At 40.5% G+C, this 13,339-nt stretch overlaps 1 protein-coding gene across 14 annotated transcripts in view; it reads right to left on the reverse strand.

Moving 5' to 3' along the window:
* Window positions 1-2,579: 2,579 nt before the first annotated feature.
* cacna1db (calcium channel, voltage-dependent, L type, alpha 1D subunit, b) overlaps window positions 2,580-13,339 on the reverse strand; it is a 68,484-nt gene continuing 57,724 nt past the window's right edge. For all 14 annotated transcript variants that reach the window (XM_086027011.1, XM_086027026.1, XM_086026946.1 and 11 more), the window contains 9 exons: window positions 12,047-12,163; window positions 11,448-11,893; window positions 10,500-10,526; window positions 8,629-8,772; window positions 8,242-8,378; window positions 7,348-7,460; window positions 7,125-7,259; window positions 6,778-6,963; window positions 2,580-5,059 (listed from right to left, as the gene is read on the reverse strand). In XM_086027011.1, the coding sequence (XP_085883137.1) occupies window positions 4,778-5,059; window positions 6,778-6,963; window positions 7,125-7,259; window positions 7,348-7,460; window positions 8,242-8,378; window positions 8,629-8,772; window positions 10,500-10,526; window positions 11,448-11,893; window positions 12,047-12,163 (1,587 nt within the window). In that variant the 3' untranslated portion in view covers window positions 2,580-4,777. The remainder of the gene's footprint in view (window positions 5,060-6,777; window positions 6,964-7,124; window positions 7,260-7,347; window positions 7,461-8,241; window positions 8,379-8,628; window positions 8,773-10,499; window positions 10,527-11,447; window positions 11,894-12,046; window positions 12,164-13,339) is intronic.

Genomic DNA, 13,339 nt, shown 5'->3' on the forward strand with positions numbered 1-13,339 from the left:
GTTTAACCTTGCTGTTTATCCTTTTGGAATCTGTGTCAAAAGAACATCAGAGAAATCATAACACAAACGCAAAGAGAAGCCTTTTGATGTTAACTGAACTGCGAGGTCCACACCAACAATTTGTGTCGAAATCGAATTTGCCTGGCAGCACGGTAGCCAAGCGGTTAGCACATCTGTCCAGCAATTATGCTTCTTTTCCATTTTCCTGGTTCTACCCCGAACCAGCCTGGTTCTGCCCCTATGTGGTCGCTTTTCCATGACACCCTTGACAATGGCAATGGTACCGTTCCTCAGAACCTCTACCAACCTGGGCCTGGAATGCAGGCCGAGGAGGGCCGTGACGTCAATGTCATCTGATTGGCTGACAGATGTGGGCGTTTCTTTGAGCCATGAGGCGGAACTTCACTGCACATTTCTTGGTTTTAAGTGAGCAAGACACAGCGCCCTGCCAGGCACCGCCAAAAAGTCAAAAATATAGTATCAACAATATACGTATGTTTTACAACAACACTTAACCATATTTACAATTTCATATGTTCGTTTACTGGAGATGAAATAGCAAAGCTTGCAGTAAAAATGTATGCAAACGGTGCGAACCTCGCGGTTTGTGGTTCAAATCTTGGCTCAGGCCCTCAGGTATGTAATTTGCATGTACTTCTCTTCCTGTGAGGGTTTTTTCAGTATACTGCTCTCATCCATGTCAGGTTCATTTAATTTTCTAAATTGTCCAATGGTGTGAACGTGAGTATAAATGCTTGTTTGTCTATTTGGGCCCTACGATTGACCAAAAGTCAGCTGTGATTGACTCGATCTTACCCGTGACCCTTAGGAAGAAAAAGAAAAATGAATGGATGGATCGAAATGTATCCTTCCTTAGGCGTGTTTGACTTACTTTCCGCTAAATTGAGCTGTCCAATGAATAACAATCTATATTTGCTGATGATATACGCTAAACAGGTAACCTTTTATCACTTATTCAACCGACAATTTTGATTCCAAGATGTCTATTCTTTCTTTTAATCTATGCTTCATGAATTGAGGTCACATCAATGTACTTTATTTTATCTCAAGAGATCAGTGAACAGCCACCCTCCTTCCTGAGTACGTGATTGTGAGGAGTCACTTTCACCACCGCAGAACATTGGTCCAAGTTTGAATAATGACAAAAAACAAATGGCAGTTAAAAATCATGAATAGCCAGAAGAAGGCAAAAGCCTTTGTGCTGTTGTTGTTTCCATTCACATCTGTTTTAAATGTGAAAGTGGACTGTTCCAGCTTTTAATTATCTAACTGCAATCATTTCCTGTATGCATAATAACAACAACCACTTTCTGCATTGGCGTGGCAAGACGTAGTTTTTTTGTGTGTGTGTATGCGTGTGAAGCTGACGTGTCTCTTTGATAAACTGCAGCTGTTGCTGTTGTGCTGTCAATTTGCTCACTTTTGCTTTTGTTGCACTTGTTTACAGGGCAGACAAGTCTAGCAACTGTTTGCTTCATGCCAGTAATTGCACACTAAAAATATCATTGATGTCCATCTATATTCTCTCTGCACCGCTTACCCTGTCAGCAGGCATGGGAAAGCTGGAGCCTATCACGGCTGATTTTGGGCAAACACAGGCACATCTTGCATTCACACAGTCGATGATTAAGAGAGTGAACCACTACAGCGTCACTAACCCTACAGAAAATAATTTTTGGTGGAACCAACCATTTCTATAGACCAGGAAATATCACATGAATAAAAGTCCACCGCTAAAAGATGCAACCCAACTTGGAGACACAACATAGATCACCAGATTCTTTTTTTTCTGGTTTGCGTGGCCACTTCCTGCTCGGCAGACGTCATGTTGCGCATAAAGGCCAATTAAAAAGCCACAAGCCTAATGGCAAAAACAAGGGGCTGACTTTACTTACACACACACTCATTTTGCACTCATTGAATTAATGCTCTGTATTTAAAAAAATAAAATAAAATAAACTGGGATTTGCACTATCCCTCCTGCCCCAAGTGCAGAAGAGCCACTGTGCAAATCTTACAAACTTTAACATGTGCCTTATTTTGAATGTTTACAAGTAATTATTAGATGTTTATGTGATGTTTAACCCCTTTACTTTATAAGATCAGAGTCAATGTCAAGATTCTTGATATTAAAGGCGTGGCTGGCTGATAATGACAAAAATAGCTGTGATGGCCAGGACAACCCAGGGTCACTTACTTGTGGTGTTTCCTTTTTTTTTTTTTTTTTTTTAAGCACAAGAATTCACAAGCTTGCCATGTAACTACTGTCTACTTGTACCCCAGCGTCTTGGAAAAAGTTAAATAATAATTCTAAACTTGCGGTGGGGGAGTGGGGCAAGGAGCATAACTCAATTATTTGCAATTGTAATTAAGCACATCGGAGCAATTGCTCATTGAATGTCCTGTGATGATTAACACTAGTTCTGAGTAATCTGTCTGTAAAATATTTGCACTATTGTACGAAGAACCTTAGCCCAGCTGTACTGTTCACTGTAAAGGGAAGACAATTACAGGCCTTATAGCTTTTCACCCCCATTTCTTTTTTTTATTTACTGGTGCAAATAATTGTAACCCCACATTAGAACACATCAAGCCAATCGTGACTTTTATTTACACAACAAGCCAATCCTGACTTAGTTTTTCTGAAAAGAGAATTGCGGTGTACAAAAGGGTGACTTTGTTTGCCATTTGTTGAAAATGTAATATGAACGTGTGCTACCAAGCTGATGTTTTTATTTTGTACAACGGGTAGAAAGCAGAAACTTTACCTTACAATATTTACTGAACATCTCAAAAGCAGTGGAACATTACAAAACATATATTTAAAAAAATAAAGATTGCACACACTCAAGTGTTTTTGTTCCCCAAAATAATAATAATATAATAATAAAAACTACCGTCAATCCTTTAGTTTGTTATGTTTCCTTACTGGTTGCTGTTGTCAAGTGACCAATGTGGCTTTTCAAGGGCAACTGGGATTTTCTAACTTCGGGTGCAATTTGTCAATATGTGCAATAAATCTGCAGCTCTGTTTTTATCTGCGGCTCAAAAAATAAAGAAATTAGGCCTGAGTGCCACTATATCATTCAAAAAAGTTGTTTTGTAAAACGATTACTTTAGATTCCGTTATTTTTATCTTTTAAAAAAAATCTGCTGAATTTCCCTTCTAGGGATTGTTAAAGGATCATTTTTATTTTTTTCTTCGGAATAGATGAATCCATCGGATCACATATACAATAATTAGAGTTTAAAGTACAACTCACATTAAAAAGCTTTAGTTGTATTCTTTATTTTACATAAGGTGGGATGGGAACGGTGCAGTCGCGTTGCAGATAACCATTAACATTTTTGTAGAAATCCTGAGTTGGTCAAAATGAATGTTTGTAAAAAAAAGATCCCTTTCTATTTTTGGTTTCACATTTCAAAAGCCCTTTAATTGCACAACTGTCATGAAGAATAAATTTCCATTAATATATTGTGGTAGAAGACACAATCTTCCTTTAGGTGTTGTTTGACAACCTGCTGCCCTGCGGGTATACATATAGTTTTCTGACTCTGAACTTTAGATGTTGCTTGCTTGATGGAGGAAATCATATACTGTACTGTGGATTTGATTTGTAAGGATGTAACGGCAGTTATTAGACGCAAATGTTTTGACTTTTGCATGATAAATCAACTCTGTAATCCTGAGACTGGAGCCCATTAAAGTGTTGGTAAAGTAAATTTGATGCAGTTACTGATATTTAACTCACTCAATCGAATCAATTTGCCGCAGTTATTCATGTAATGCCCTGCATGTCTGAGTCAACAATTGCATATTGATAATTGATATTTTTAATGCCAAACTATTATTTGAAATAACTATTGTTAATCATTAATTGGCTGTTTTACAAAAATATAGCAAAGCACATTTTTTCAGTTATTTAATTGCATTCCTGGACTGCACTGTACTGTATATTGATATGTGTTTTTTTTTTTTTTTTCAAGTTTAGTCAATAACATGAAATCATATCCAAAATTAATTATTACCTGTATTAACTTTGCTTTGACTCCTGGACCCTGAAATTAAGCATTGAAAATACAGTGGAACCTCCAAAGTGAAAGAGCCGTGTCATTCGGAAACTGGGCAAAAATTTCTCATGGAAAATGCGACTTTGGTCATCAAGACATCAGTTGAGTGAGAAACTCATAATTAACTCTACATGTTTTTGTGATGCTACCACGGAAGGCTACCATATGGCAACGCATGAAAAATTATACATTTGTATGACCATTCTTTTCAACGGGGAAAAATGTATTTCGCTGCAGAGATTCCACTGTATCACAGATAAAAATATAGTCACCGTGCGAGAAAACATTTTAAATCCAGTTCAAAGATGACCCATAGCTAAACAACACAAATCTCTGATGCTTAATCCAACATACACACGCAGTTTCATCACCATCGGACTCGTGCTGTTTTCAAAGTGAATTCATAGGATTCAGAATGGCTTTGTAAAGCAAGATTTCGCTGGTCTTGAACAACCGTCACCATTCATGGAGACATGAATAAATCAAATACAACATCAAATCAGTGTTCTACTTTCAATATTTGTTTTCATCAGAGGTCTTCTTCTGTTCATGTTCCTGTAGAAAGAGAAAACAAGGCACTTCATTCTCATGTCGTCTACTGTAGGAGCACAACGTTCTTCTCAGTGTGGAAAAGCAGCAGAACGTCAATTGGAATCAATCAACAAATAAAAACAGAGGGCCGCTGCTATAGCGACGTGATGCAAATCATCTCGTCTGCGAGGTCCTCCTCTCGTTTGACGGCCACGTATGTCTCCTCGTCGCTGTAGTCCCGCATGTTGTGCACGGCGGGGTCCGAGCAAGCGGCCTCGGCGCCGCTGGGGTCAGCCTGGCTGCCGTTCAGCAGATTACTTGCGGCGCTCTCCATCTCGTCGATGGTCATCTCGCATGCGTCGGCGATCTCGTGCTTGGTGGCTGACACAAACTTGGGGTCCCTGGCGTATTTTCCCAGACCCTCCGAGATCAATGCCTGAGACAAAGTAAACATCGTAAAGTCATCTTTTTCAAGTTATAACATGAACGTATCACTTTATTTACAGGTATGTTTATATAATAACAGGATTTTTTGTACGGTTTTACATCATTTCAAAATGAGATAACCTGTGGGCGGACAGACAGCATTTTCTTTTACACGTCCCCGACGCACTTGACAATTTGGTGACTGAAAGTACTTTAGACCAGGTGGAAGCAGGTCTAAGTTGTGGCGCAGGTGATGTAACGCGATATTGGTTAATTGGATTGAGGTGCAAGGAGACAGATTCCGAGTTGTGGTTGATGTCATCATATTTCATTCATAAATATGACAACAGCATGTATCAAACCCTCTGAATCATTGTAAAAATTATTTCAGGAACGCATTATTATTATGATTATCATATTCTTAAAATAACCCTCCCTTGCCGCGCCACAGCTATTGGGGGGCTCACATCCGCACAACAACAATCGATCGGGTTGGAAGGAAATCTCCAAGTGCCCACTTCACAGTGGTGATCTGTGATCACCCTGGACAACTTTACATCAACCACCCATGGAGGTCTGCTTGCAATTCCTCATAAAGGTGTTTTATGCGCTTCGATCTTCTGCATGGACTTCCGCAATAGCAAAGACTATGCGCCTCTCGCCTGCTGATTTTAAAGGGAATGACAGGAGCTGCCTCAATTGGCCAGTTGACTATGTTCACACCCACAATGGCGCAAATACCCGTTTCTAAATGCACTCGTCTTGGGCAGGTACTGTTATGTGTGGGCCTTTTTAGTTTTGTTTTCTCAGTGTTTCTGCGTCTGTCTCGTCAATGATTTGTGTCCACCTGTCTGCATTCCACACCCTAGTGTTGGCCAATCAGCTCCCTCCTACCTTGTGTGTATCGTCCAGGTGTTTCCCGTTGTCTCGTCAGTATGCTTGTATTTAAGTTCCTTGTTTTCCTTCAGTCCTCGTCGGATCATTGTCTCTGTCATGTTGTTTTGTTTCTCCTGGAGTTGTGTTTTGGTTCTCTAGTGTTTCTTTGCTACTTTGATTTTGGACTTTTCAAGATTAGTTTGTGCTCGTTTTTGTTAATAAATATTTTCTTCAGTACCCCCTGCTTCTCCTGCATTTGGGTCCTCCATCCCGGAAACATGACAGCTATAATATTGTTATAACAATAAACTATTCACATATCTATGTGAAACAGAGTCTTTTTTTTAGTATGACGGCAATACAAAGCACTTTATAAGCAAGTGTTTCTCAATCTTCACTGAGCTGAAGCAGACATTTTACAAAAAAATCTCGTATAGCACACTACCAAACTGAAACCATGATAATCTGGTCTCAACTGACTCAAAAAACACTTTGTGTGAAATCTGGGTCTGTTTAGTGGAACACATGAATCTATTACTTTATTCTTAGTATTGCAACAGAACAATGTGTACACACAATTAGAATTTCTGCCATCTAGTGAAAGAATATTTAACTGTTCTGCCTGCCACTATATGGTATGTCACTGGCGCTCTTTTGAACAAAGTTACATTATTTGTAGTAAATATTTTTTGGACCAATTAAGTGAAATTGGATACCGGGTAGTTTCCCACACCACACCTGATGATGTCTCACGGCCCACGGTGGTTGGGAATCATTGTACTAAGCAACCAATTTGATTGCGCTGACATCATCTCAGTGCTAGTTAACTAAATGATGGATGAAGAAACTTACAGCCTCCACTAGACTGTTGGCGCTGCCTCTCTTCTGCAGGAAATGTGAGCCACTCTCAGCAGGAAGCTGGAGTTGTGAGGGAGATTGGCCACAGCTGGGAGCGCGGACGTGTCCGTCTGTGTACCACGAACTCCTCTTTACCGAGGCTGGGATGTTGCCCACACTGCCTGAGCTCCGCCAGTCCACCTAAGGACACACGCAGACAAGCACACCAATGTAGTAGTGTGCCATTTTAGTATTTCCATCCATCCATTTTCTATAGTGCTGGAACCATGTTTTGAGGATTTAGCTGAATGTGAAAAATATCTCCACTGTTCCTTGCGAAGGGAGCAAGTGTTTGTGCACACCTGTATGAGTGGCGTGTAGCAGGGCGAAGAATCATAAGCTAGAGGGGAGGCAGGGGGTGTGGCCCACGAGTGGACCGACCTCGTGGGAGAGAGGCGCTGAAGTTTACTAGCGTCCAGGCCAGCCACCGCCATGACCTGGTGATAAAAGGACCAAGAAACGTCAAAAAGACAAGTGATAACAAATTCAATCTAAAGCAAAAAATGTGTTCGGCGGAACTCGTACCTGTTGCTGGAGCAGGTGCAACGGAAGAACTGTGCAAGAAGGAGAGGGCGGAGCTTCTTCCTGGCTACTTTTTCTGCGAAGACACTCAAAACTGAAGGTCGGTCTGTTGAGGGCTGTGTGGACACATAAAGTGTTAAATACATTGAATATTTAGGCTGTAAAGGTATACCTGCACAATATAATGAGATCCATTACAAGCTTATCAAAAATTCTGAAGCTTAATCATACTAAAAAAGACTGACCAAACTAACGTTTTTTTTTTTTTAGCTTCATTTGCTGGATATGGTGGCTGACTGCTCCACTTGGACCCCATGTATAGTAGAGGGAAAATTCCTGGACCAGCACCAATACACATTGTTAAATTAAGACTCACTACTTGCCTCCTCTATAGTAGACACCGTACCAATTCAACACATCACCTCCCTGTGTAGAGTTTGCATGTTGTCCCCGGGCCTGCGTGGGTTTTCTCTGCATACTCCGGTTTCCTCCCACATTCCAAAAACATGCATGGTAGGTTGATTGGACACTCTAAATTGTCCCTAGGTGTGATTGTGAGTGCGGATGTTTGTTTCTGTGTGCCCTGCGATTGGCTGGCAACCAATTCAGGGTGTCCCCCGCCTATTGCCCGAAGACAGCTGGGATAGGCTCCAGCACGCCCCGCGACTCTTGTGAGGATAAGCGGTATCGATAATGGATGGATGGATCTGAATAAAGGCGTAAAATATTACATCATAGTGAGAGCTGTTCATCTCTTACACTCACTTGACCCTCTTTAGCTTTATTAGAAATAAATACCTCCCTGACTGTGAAATTAACAGTGTCAGTGTCTAACGTTTGAATTTTTGAAGGTTTAACTGGAACGGACAACTCAACTAGGTGAAGCCAGTGTGTCACCTTGCGGTGATGCTAAACGCCATCTCCGAGGTGACTGCCTGCTCTCTTGGCATATGGGCTGCTGGTCATCGTCATAGAAACAATCTGACTCTGCATCCAAATCGTCCTCCTTGTTACGAGAGTCTTTATTCGAAAGCCTGCACAACAACATAAAAATAAATCCGCATGATTTACGTCAGCGGCGTATACATATACATACCAAACATGTTTGGAGAGTCAATGATGGTGTAGTTCACTCGTGCGACATCTGTGCGGGTGGCATACTCAATGACTATGTGAATGGTTGTCTGTCTTTACATATATGGAGCCCTGTGACCAAGGCTGTAGAAACACTGGATGGTTTGCTGTGATGGATGGATGACGGATGGAGTGCGTGACTGACTGTACCGGTCCCTAGTGAGCATGATGTCATCTTCGTGGGACTCGTCCCCGCTGTAGTAGTACTCTCCTGAGCCTTGCTCCTCGTCACTTTCCACTTCCGCTGGCTCGGATCGCTGAACGGCGGTGTGGCAACCCCTGCAAACCTCTGACCTGGCAAGCCAACGTCAGGGACAAAACATGACAATCAGTTAGGTAATGATCAGCCCAATAACCAAAGTATACGCCGACAGCTGTCTTTTCGCAGGCATTACTGGACGGTGTATTTCTAGTTTACTCACATTTTTTAAAAAGGAGAGACAACTTAGGTCAGTGGTTCTCATATGCGTTATTGTTTACATCATGTTAATTGGCATTATAAACTGAAGTGTTCATCGAAAACAAGACAGATTTTATTCCCCAAATGTATATCTAATATTACTGTAAGCCACTGTAACATTCTGCAGTTTGAAGATTAAAGCAACACTGTGTCATGTCAGTTTTTGTTGATTATAGCAAAAGCTGTAGTGTTTTGACAAAAGTCAACCATTTCCCATGCGTGCCAGCCCGTAGTGTTGTGAAATCCTGAGCTCTCGCTGAACTGCAAGTTGGACTGTTGGAATTACATTTCTATTTCCAGTGGCTGTGTGAAAGATAAATTGTGATGAGGTAATTAGTCTAATTTTGTTTAAACAATACTTTTATTTTTTTGTTTGTTTTGGCACTTCTGCCATGGCGCCAGTAATAGCGCGTCGACGTTCAAATCGACTTCTGTCCTTATAGCGAAAGGAGGAGGTGACGTACGCCGTAGAGCAATTCAGGACATTTGTAGTTTTTTGTGTGCCAGGGTTACTCCCTCCCTCCTCAAAGTTGCTTCGGCTAAATATAAGGGAAAAAATACTGTACTTCCGGTAAATATTGACTCAATTAAAATGCACATTTAAAAAAAAAAACAAATTAAAAAAAGAATATGCAAATGTGGTGTACTAAAAAGTTAAATACAACTGAACTATACTTTGGCAGTGATTCTCTCGCATACTACGAAAGGGAGCCCACGTATCATTAGTGATACTGGTAACACATTTTGGGGTCCACACATATGTGTCATGTGTCATCTTCCACACCGCTTATCCTGTACAGGGTCGCGGGGAGGTGCTGGAGCCTATCCCAGCCGACAATGGGCAAAAGGCAGACAACACCCCGAACTGGTCGCCAGCCAGTCGCAGGGCACACATAGACACTGTCACTGAGTGGGAACCGATCCCACGCTGCCCGCACACAACTCAGGCGTGTGTACCACTACACCATCAGTGACTCAGCAACACATATGCAGAAGCGCAAATCTAGTGCAAAGCACAGTCTAACCGTGTGCACGGGTGGAGTTTTATTTTTAGGGGTATTGTCAAAGATGCGCACAGCGAGAAACGGGCATTTGCACCATTGTGGGAGTGAACATACTGCTTTCCGGAAAATGGAAGCATATCATGCAAAAATAGAGATACTGAACTAAGTCATTCTCAGATGAGAGGAAAAAAAGGTAAATGTAAAAATGATAAATTGTAATTAATTAAGTAATTATTAAAATTTTAAAAAACTAATGTGAAATGTATATGAAAAATGTTGCCCTTTTTATAAATCAATTGACAAATGATTTAATGAGAAAATTGATTAAAAAAATGAAATACATCCATTTTAATTAACGTATTTTCGAAAAACAAAAATCCAAACTAATGCAACAAATAACAGGGTTCATGCTTTGTGGGCCAGAATGAAAAAAAATAATAAATTAATTGAATAACAATAACAATAATAATAATAATAATAATAATACATTTTTCAAATTCTGAATTAATAGTTTAATGGCTAATTTTGACTTCATAATTCCATGCATAATACTGTACCTAATGTAGGCCTCATAGCAGTGGCTCCTGTTCCAAAATGAGAAGTGCATGAGGTCAGCCAAGCACAAAGGGTTAAAAGCAACAGGATGTCCACAGTAGACAAGGAAGGAAGAAGAAAAAGGCACAACATTGAACACATTGCATTCTCTGTAACGACAATTAGACAAAAGGGTGCTGTATCATTTTGACATTTTTGTGATGGTAGATTATAATTGTTTCGTCACACTTTGGCAAGAACTTATTAGAAAAAATGTCTCATTGTGCGAGAGCTCAGCGTATCTCGTATTCGGTAAACAATACATCAAAGGTGCATTTTACTACTTCTTTGTCTGTTTTTGCTGCGGTTATTTCAAAAGACGAAACAGTGGATTTTGCTGCTTAACTAATATTCCCCAAACACAATATTAATCAGAATACATGTTTAGACTAGGGAAGGTGCATGAAACATATTATTGCAAATAATTTTTCTGGGTTGACTTCATCTTTAAGAAATCTGTCACGCAAATCAATTGAACTTTTTTTTTACTTAAAATAAGATGTGTGTTATCTATCCATGCATCCATTTTCTATACTATTGTCTATCCCGTGTAGCCACTATTTGTTTTTGAATCTCAGATTTGGCCTTCCCGTGTGGATTTTGCATGTTGATCCCCAAATCCTAGTAAGACACTATAAAGCTATAAAAAATATACTAAAGAAAATATATGTATGGATGAATTCCACGCATATTTTTTCACATCTGCTCTATAAAAGCATATTTTCATTTTCATTTTGTTTTGTGGGGTTTTTTTTGGGCGGGGGCATTTTTCAGTGGGGAGTGGAGACTACTTCTGTGTATGAATCATTTTTTAACCATCATGACAAATGCAGACATACAATCAAAGTCACTTTCTTGAGTCAAACATAAATGAACCAAGACGTTTATGAACACGGCCAAAACTAACCGACCTCATGGAGAGCGACTTCCAAGGTTTGCTGCGGGTGGACATTGGTGAGCCCGTTTTGGTGGAGGATGGGCAATCTGTCGCTAACAAACGTTTCTGCTGCTTCCCACGGCTCACAGACAGAAGCATGGGCACGTTGGCATTGTTGAGATTGGCGTTGGAGGGTACAGGTGATTGTTGGTGATTGGAATTAAAGCAGGAGTAGTCAGCCTGATGAGAAGTTTGATGATGATGATAATGATGATGATTATATTGGACAGGTGACGAGTTCATTTCTGTCTCTTGGCTTCTATCATTGTCCCTCAGGCTTATTTGGGCGGGTTCTGTCGAGGCACTGCAGGAAAAGGGGAGGATCTGTAGTGGACGTTGAGTGACAGTGGTCGGTTGGGCGGAGCCTTGCAGAGTCGTACTGACGTGGTTGACATGGTTACCGAAAAGGCCGCCATTGCGCTTCAGGGAGACACCAGGAACAAAAAGTTGTTAATAAGTACACTACAGGACAGTTTCTGATCAGTTACAGTATAAATAATTATACATAATTAAAAAAATAATAATTAAACCTATCTTTCTGCCCAAATGTACGATATATAAAATGTGTGATACCCTGTAAATTCCCTCTTCTTCCTCTTCTGTCAAATCTACAAGCCCCTCGTCCTGCAAGTCACATGATATGGCTCGACGGATCTCGGGTCCGATGTCATGCAGCGTGCGCAGGCCAGCCTGTAAAGATGTCACATGGAATGTAATAGAATGCAATAGGAAATACTGTATCTCGGCCAAAAGAGTGGTTTCAAGTTAGGGTGACATTGGTTTTTGAATCAATTTATCCCGTACGAAATAACAGGAGTAGAAGTACTGAAATTGGTCCAGTAGTCAAACTTTTGCCACCATGATCAAACTAAATACAGTAAAGGGAATGTTTAAAGTATAATGTATACTTGGCAATGGCATTTTGCTGATTTTGAGATCACATGCTACAAAAAACAACGACGTAAGAAGCTACAGGAGGAGCACCACATGGTGGCAGACTGCAGTCATAGATTTATTTAGGTCCAAATCAATGTAGATGCCACAAAGACATGCAGAATTACTGAAAAGTTTCAGTGATTCTTTTGAGATATGCGAGAGGCAGTACGAATTCAAAAACATTTGGTCTGAAGTGTTTCTTTGTTCACAGAGGGAATGGGAGAGTGCTTATACCAGGTATCCATATCGGGCCAATGCAACCTTATTTTGAGGTATTGGTATTTGTGTAGGCTGCCAAAACCAGCCACTGATACTTAAAGCGGAAGTCAACCCAAACATATTTTTTTAAGAATATGTTCCAGGCAGGCCCACTAGATGAAACACAACATTCTGATTAATATTGTGTTTGTGGGATATAAGTTAAGAAACAAAATCCACCCGTTTTTAGCCATCTCCGGGAGTGGCCATTTTGTCATTTCTGTTGACTGAAAATGACATCATACACCCTCTGGGCTCAGATAGCGACCAATCAGGGCTCAGCTTCAGAAAACAGGCGAGCCAGGATTGACAGTTATCTTTGCCCTGAGAGTCATTTTCAGTCGACAGAAGTGACAAAATGGCCGCCCCCTGAGATGGCTAAAAATGGGTGGATATTGCTGCTTAACTCATATTTCATATCATATTGCCTTATTTCATCTAGTGGGCCTGCACTGAACACATTCTTGGGTTGACTTCCTCTTTAAGTGGAAAAAAAATCGAATATGTCCTCGTCGACAGTAGTTGGCGCTACACTGCAGTAGTTTGCCACATCTGCGAATCACCATCTGCGTCAGACAGAAAGTTGTCATTGTGTTGAATGAAATTTTATATAGCAAAAATACTAGAGGTATCTCTAGTCTGTATCGGTAAGTACTGAAAGAGTGAATACTT

The sequence above is a fragment of the Filicampus tigris genome, chromosome 1 (genome assembly GCF_054856515.1).
Source record: "Filicampus tigris isolate MCC_2025a chromosome 1, RoL_Ftig_1.0, whole genome shotgun sequence".
NCBI classification, from domain to species: domain Eukaryota; kingdom Metazoa; phylum Chordata; class Actinopteri; order Syngnathiformes; family Syngnathidae; genus Filicampus; species Filicampus tigris.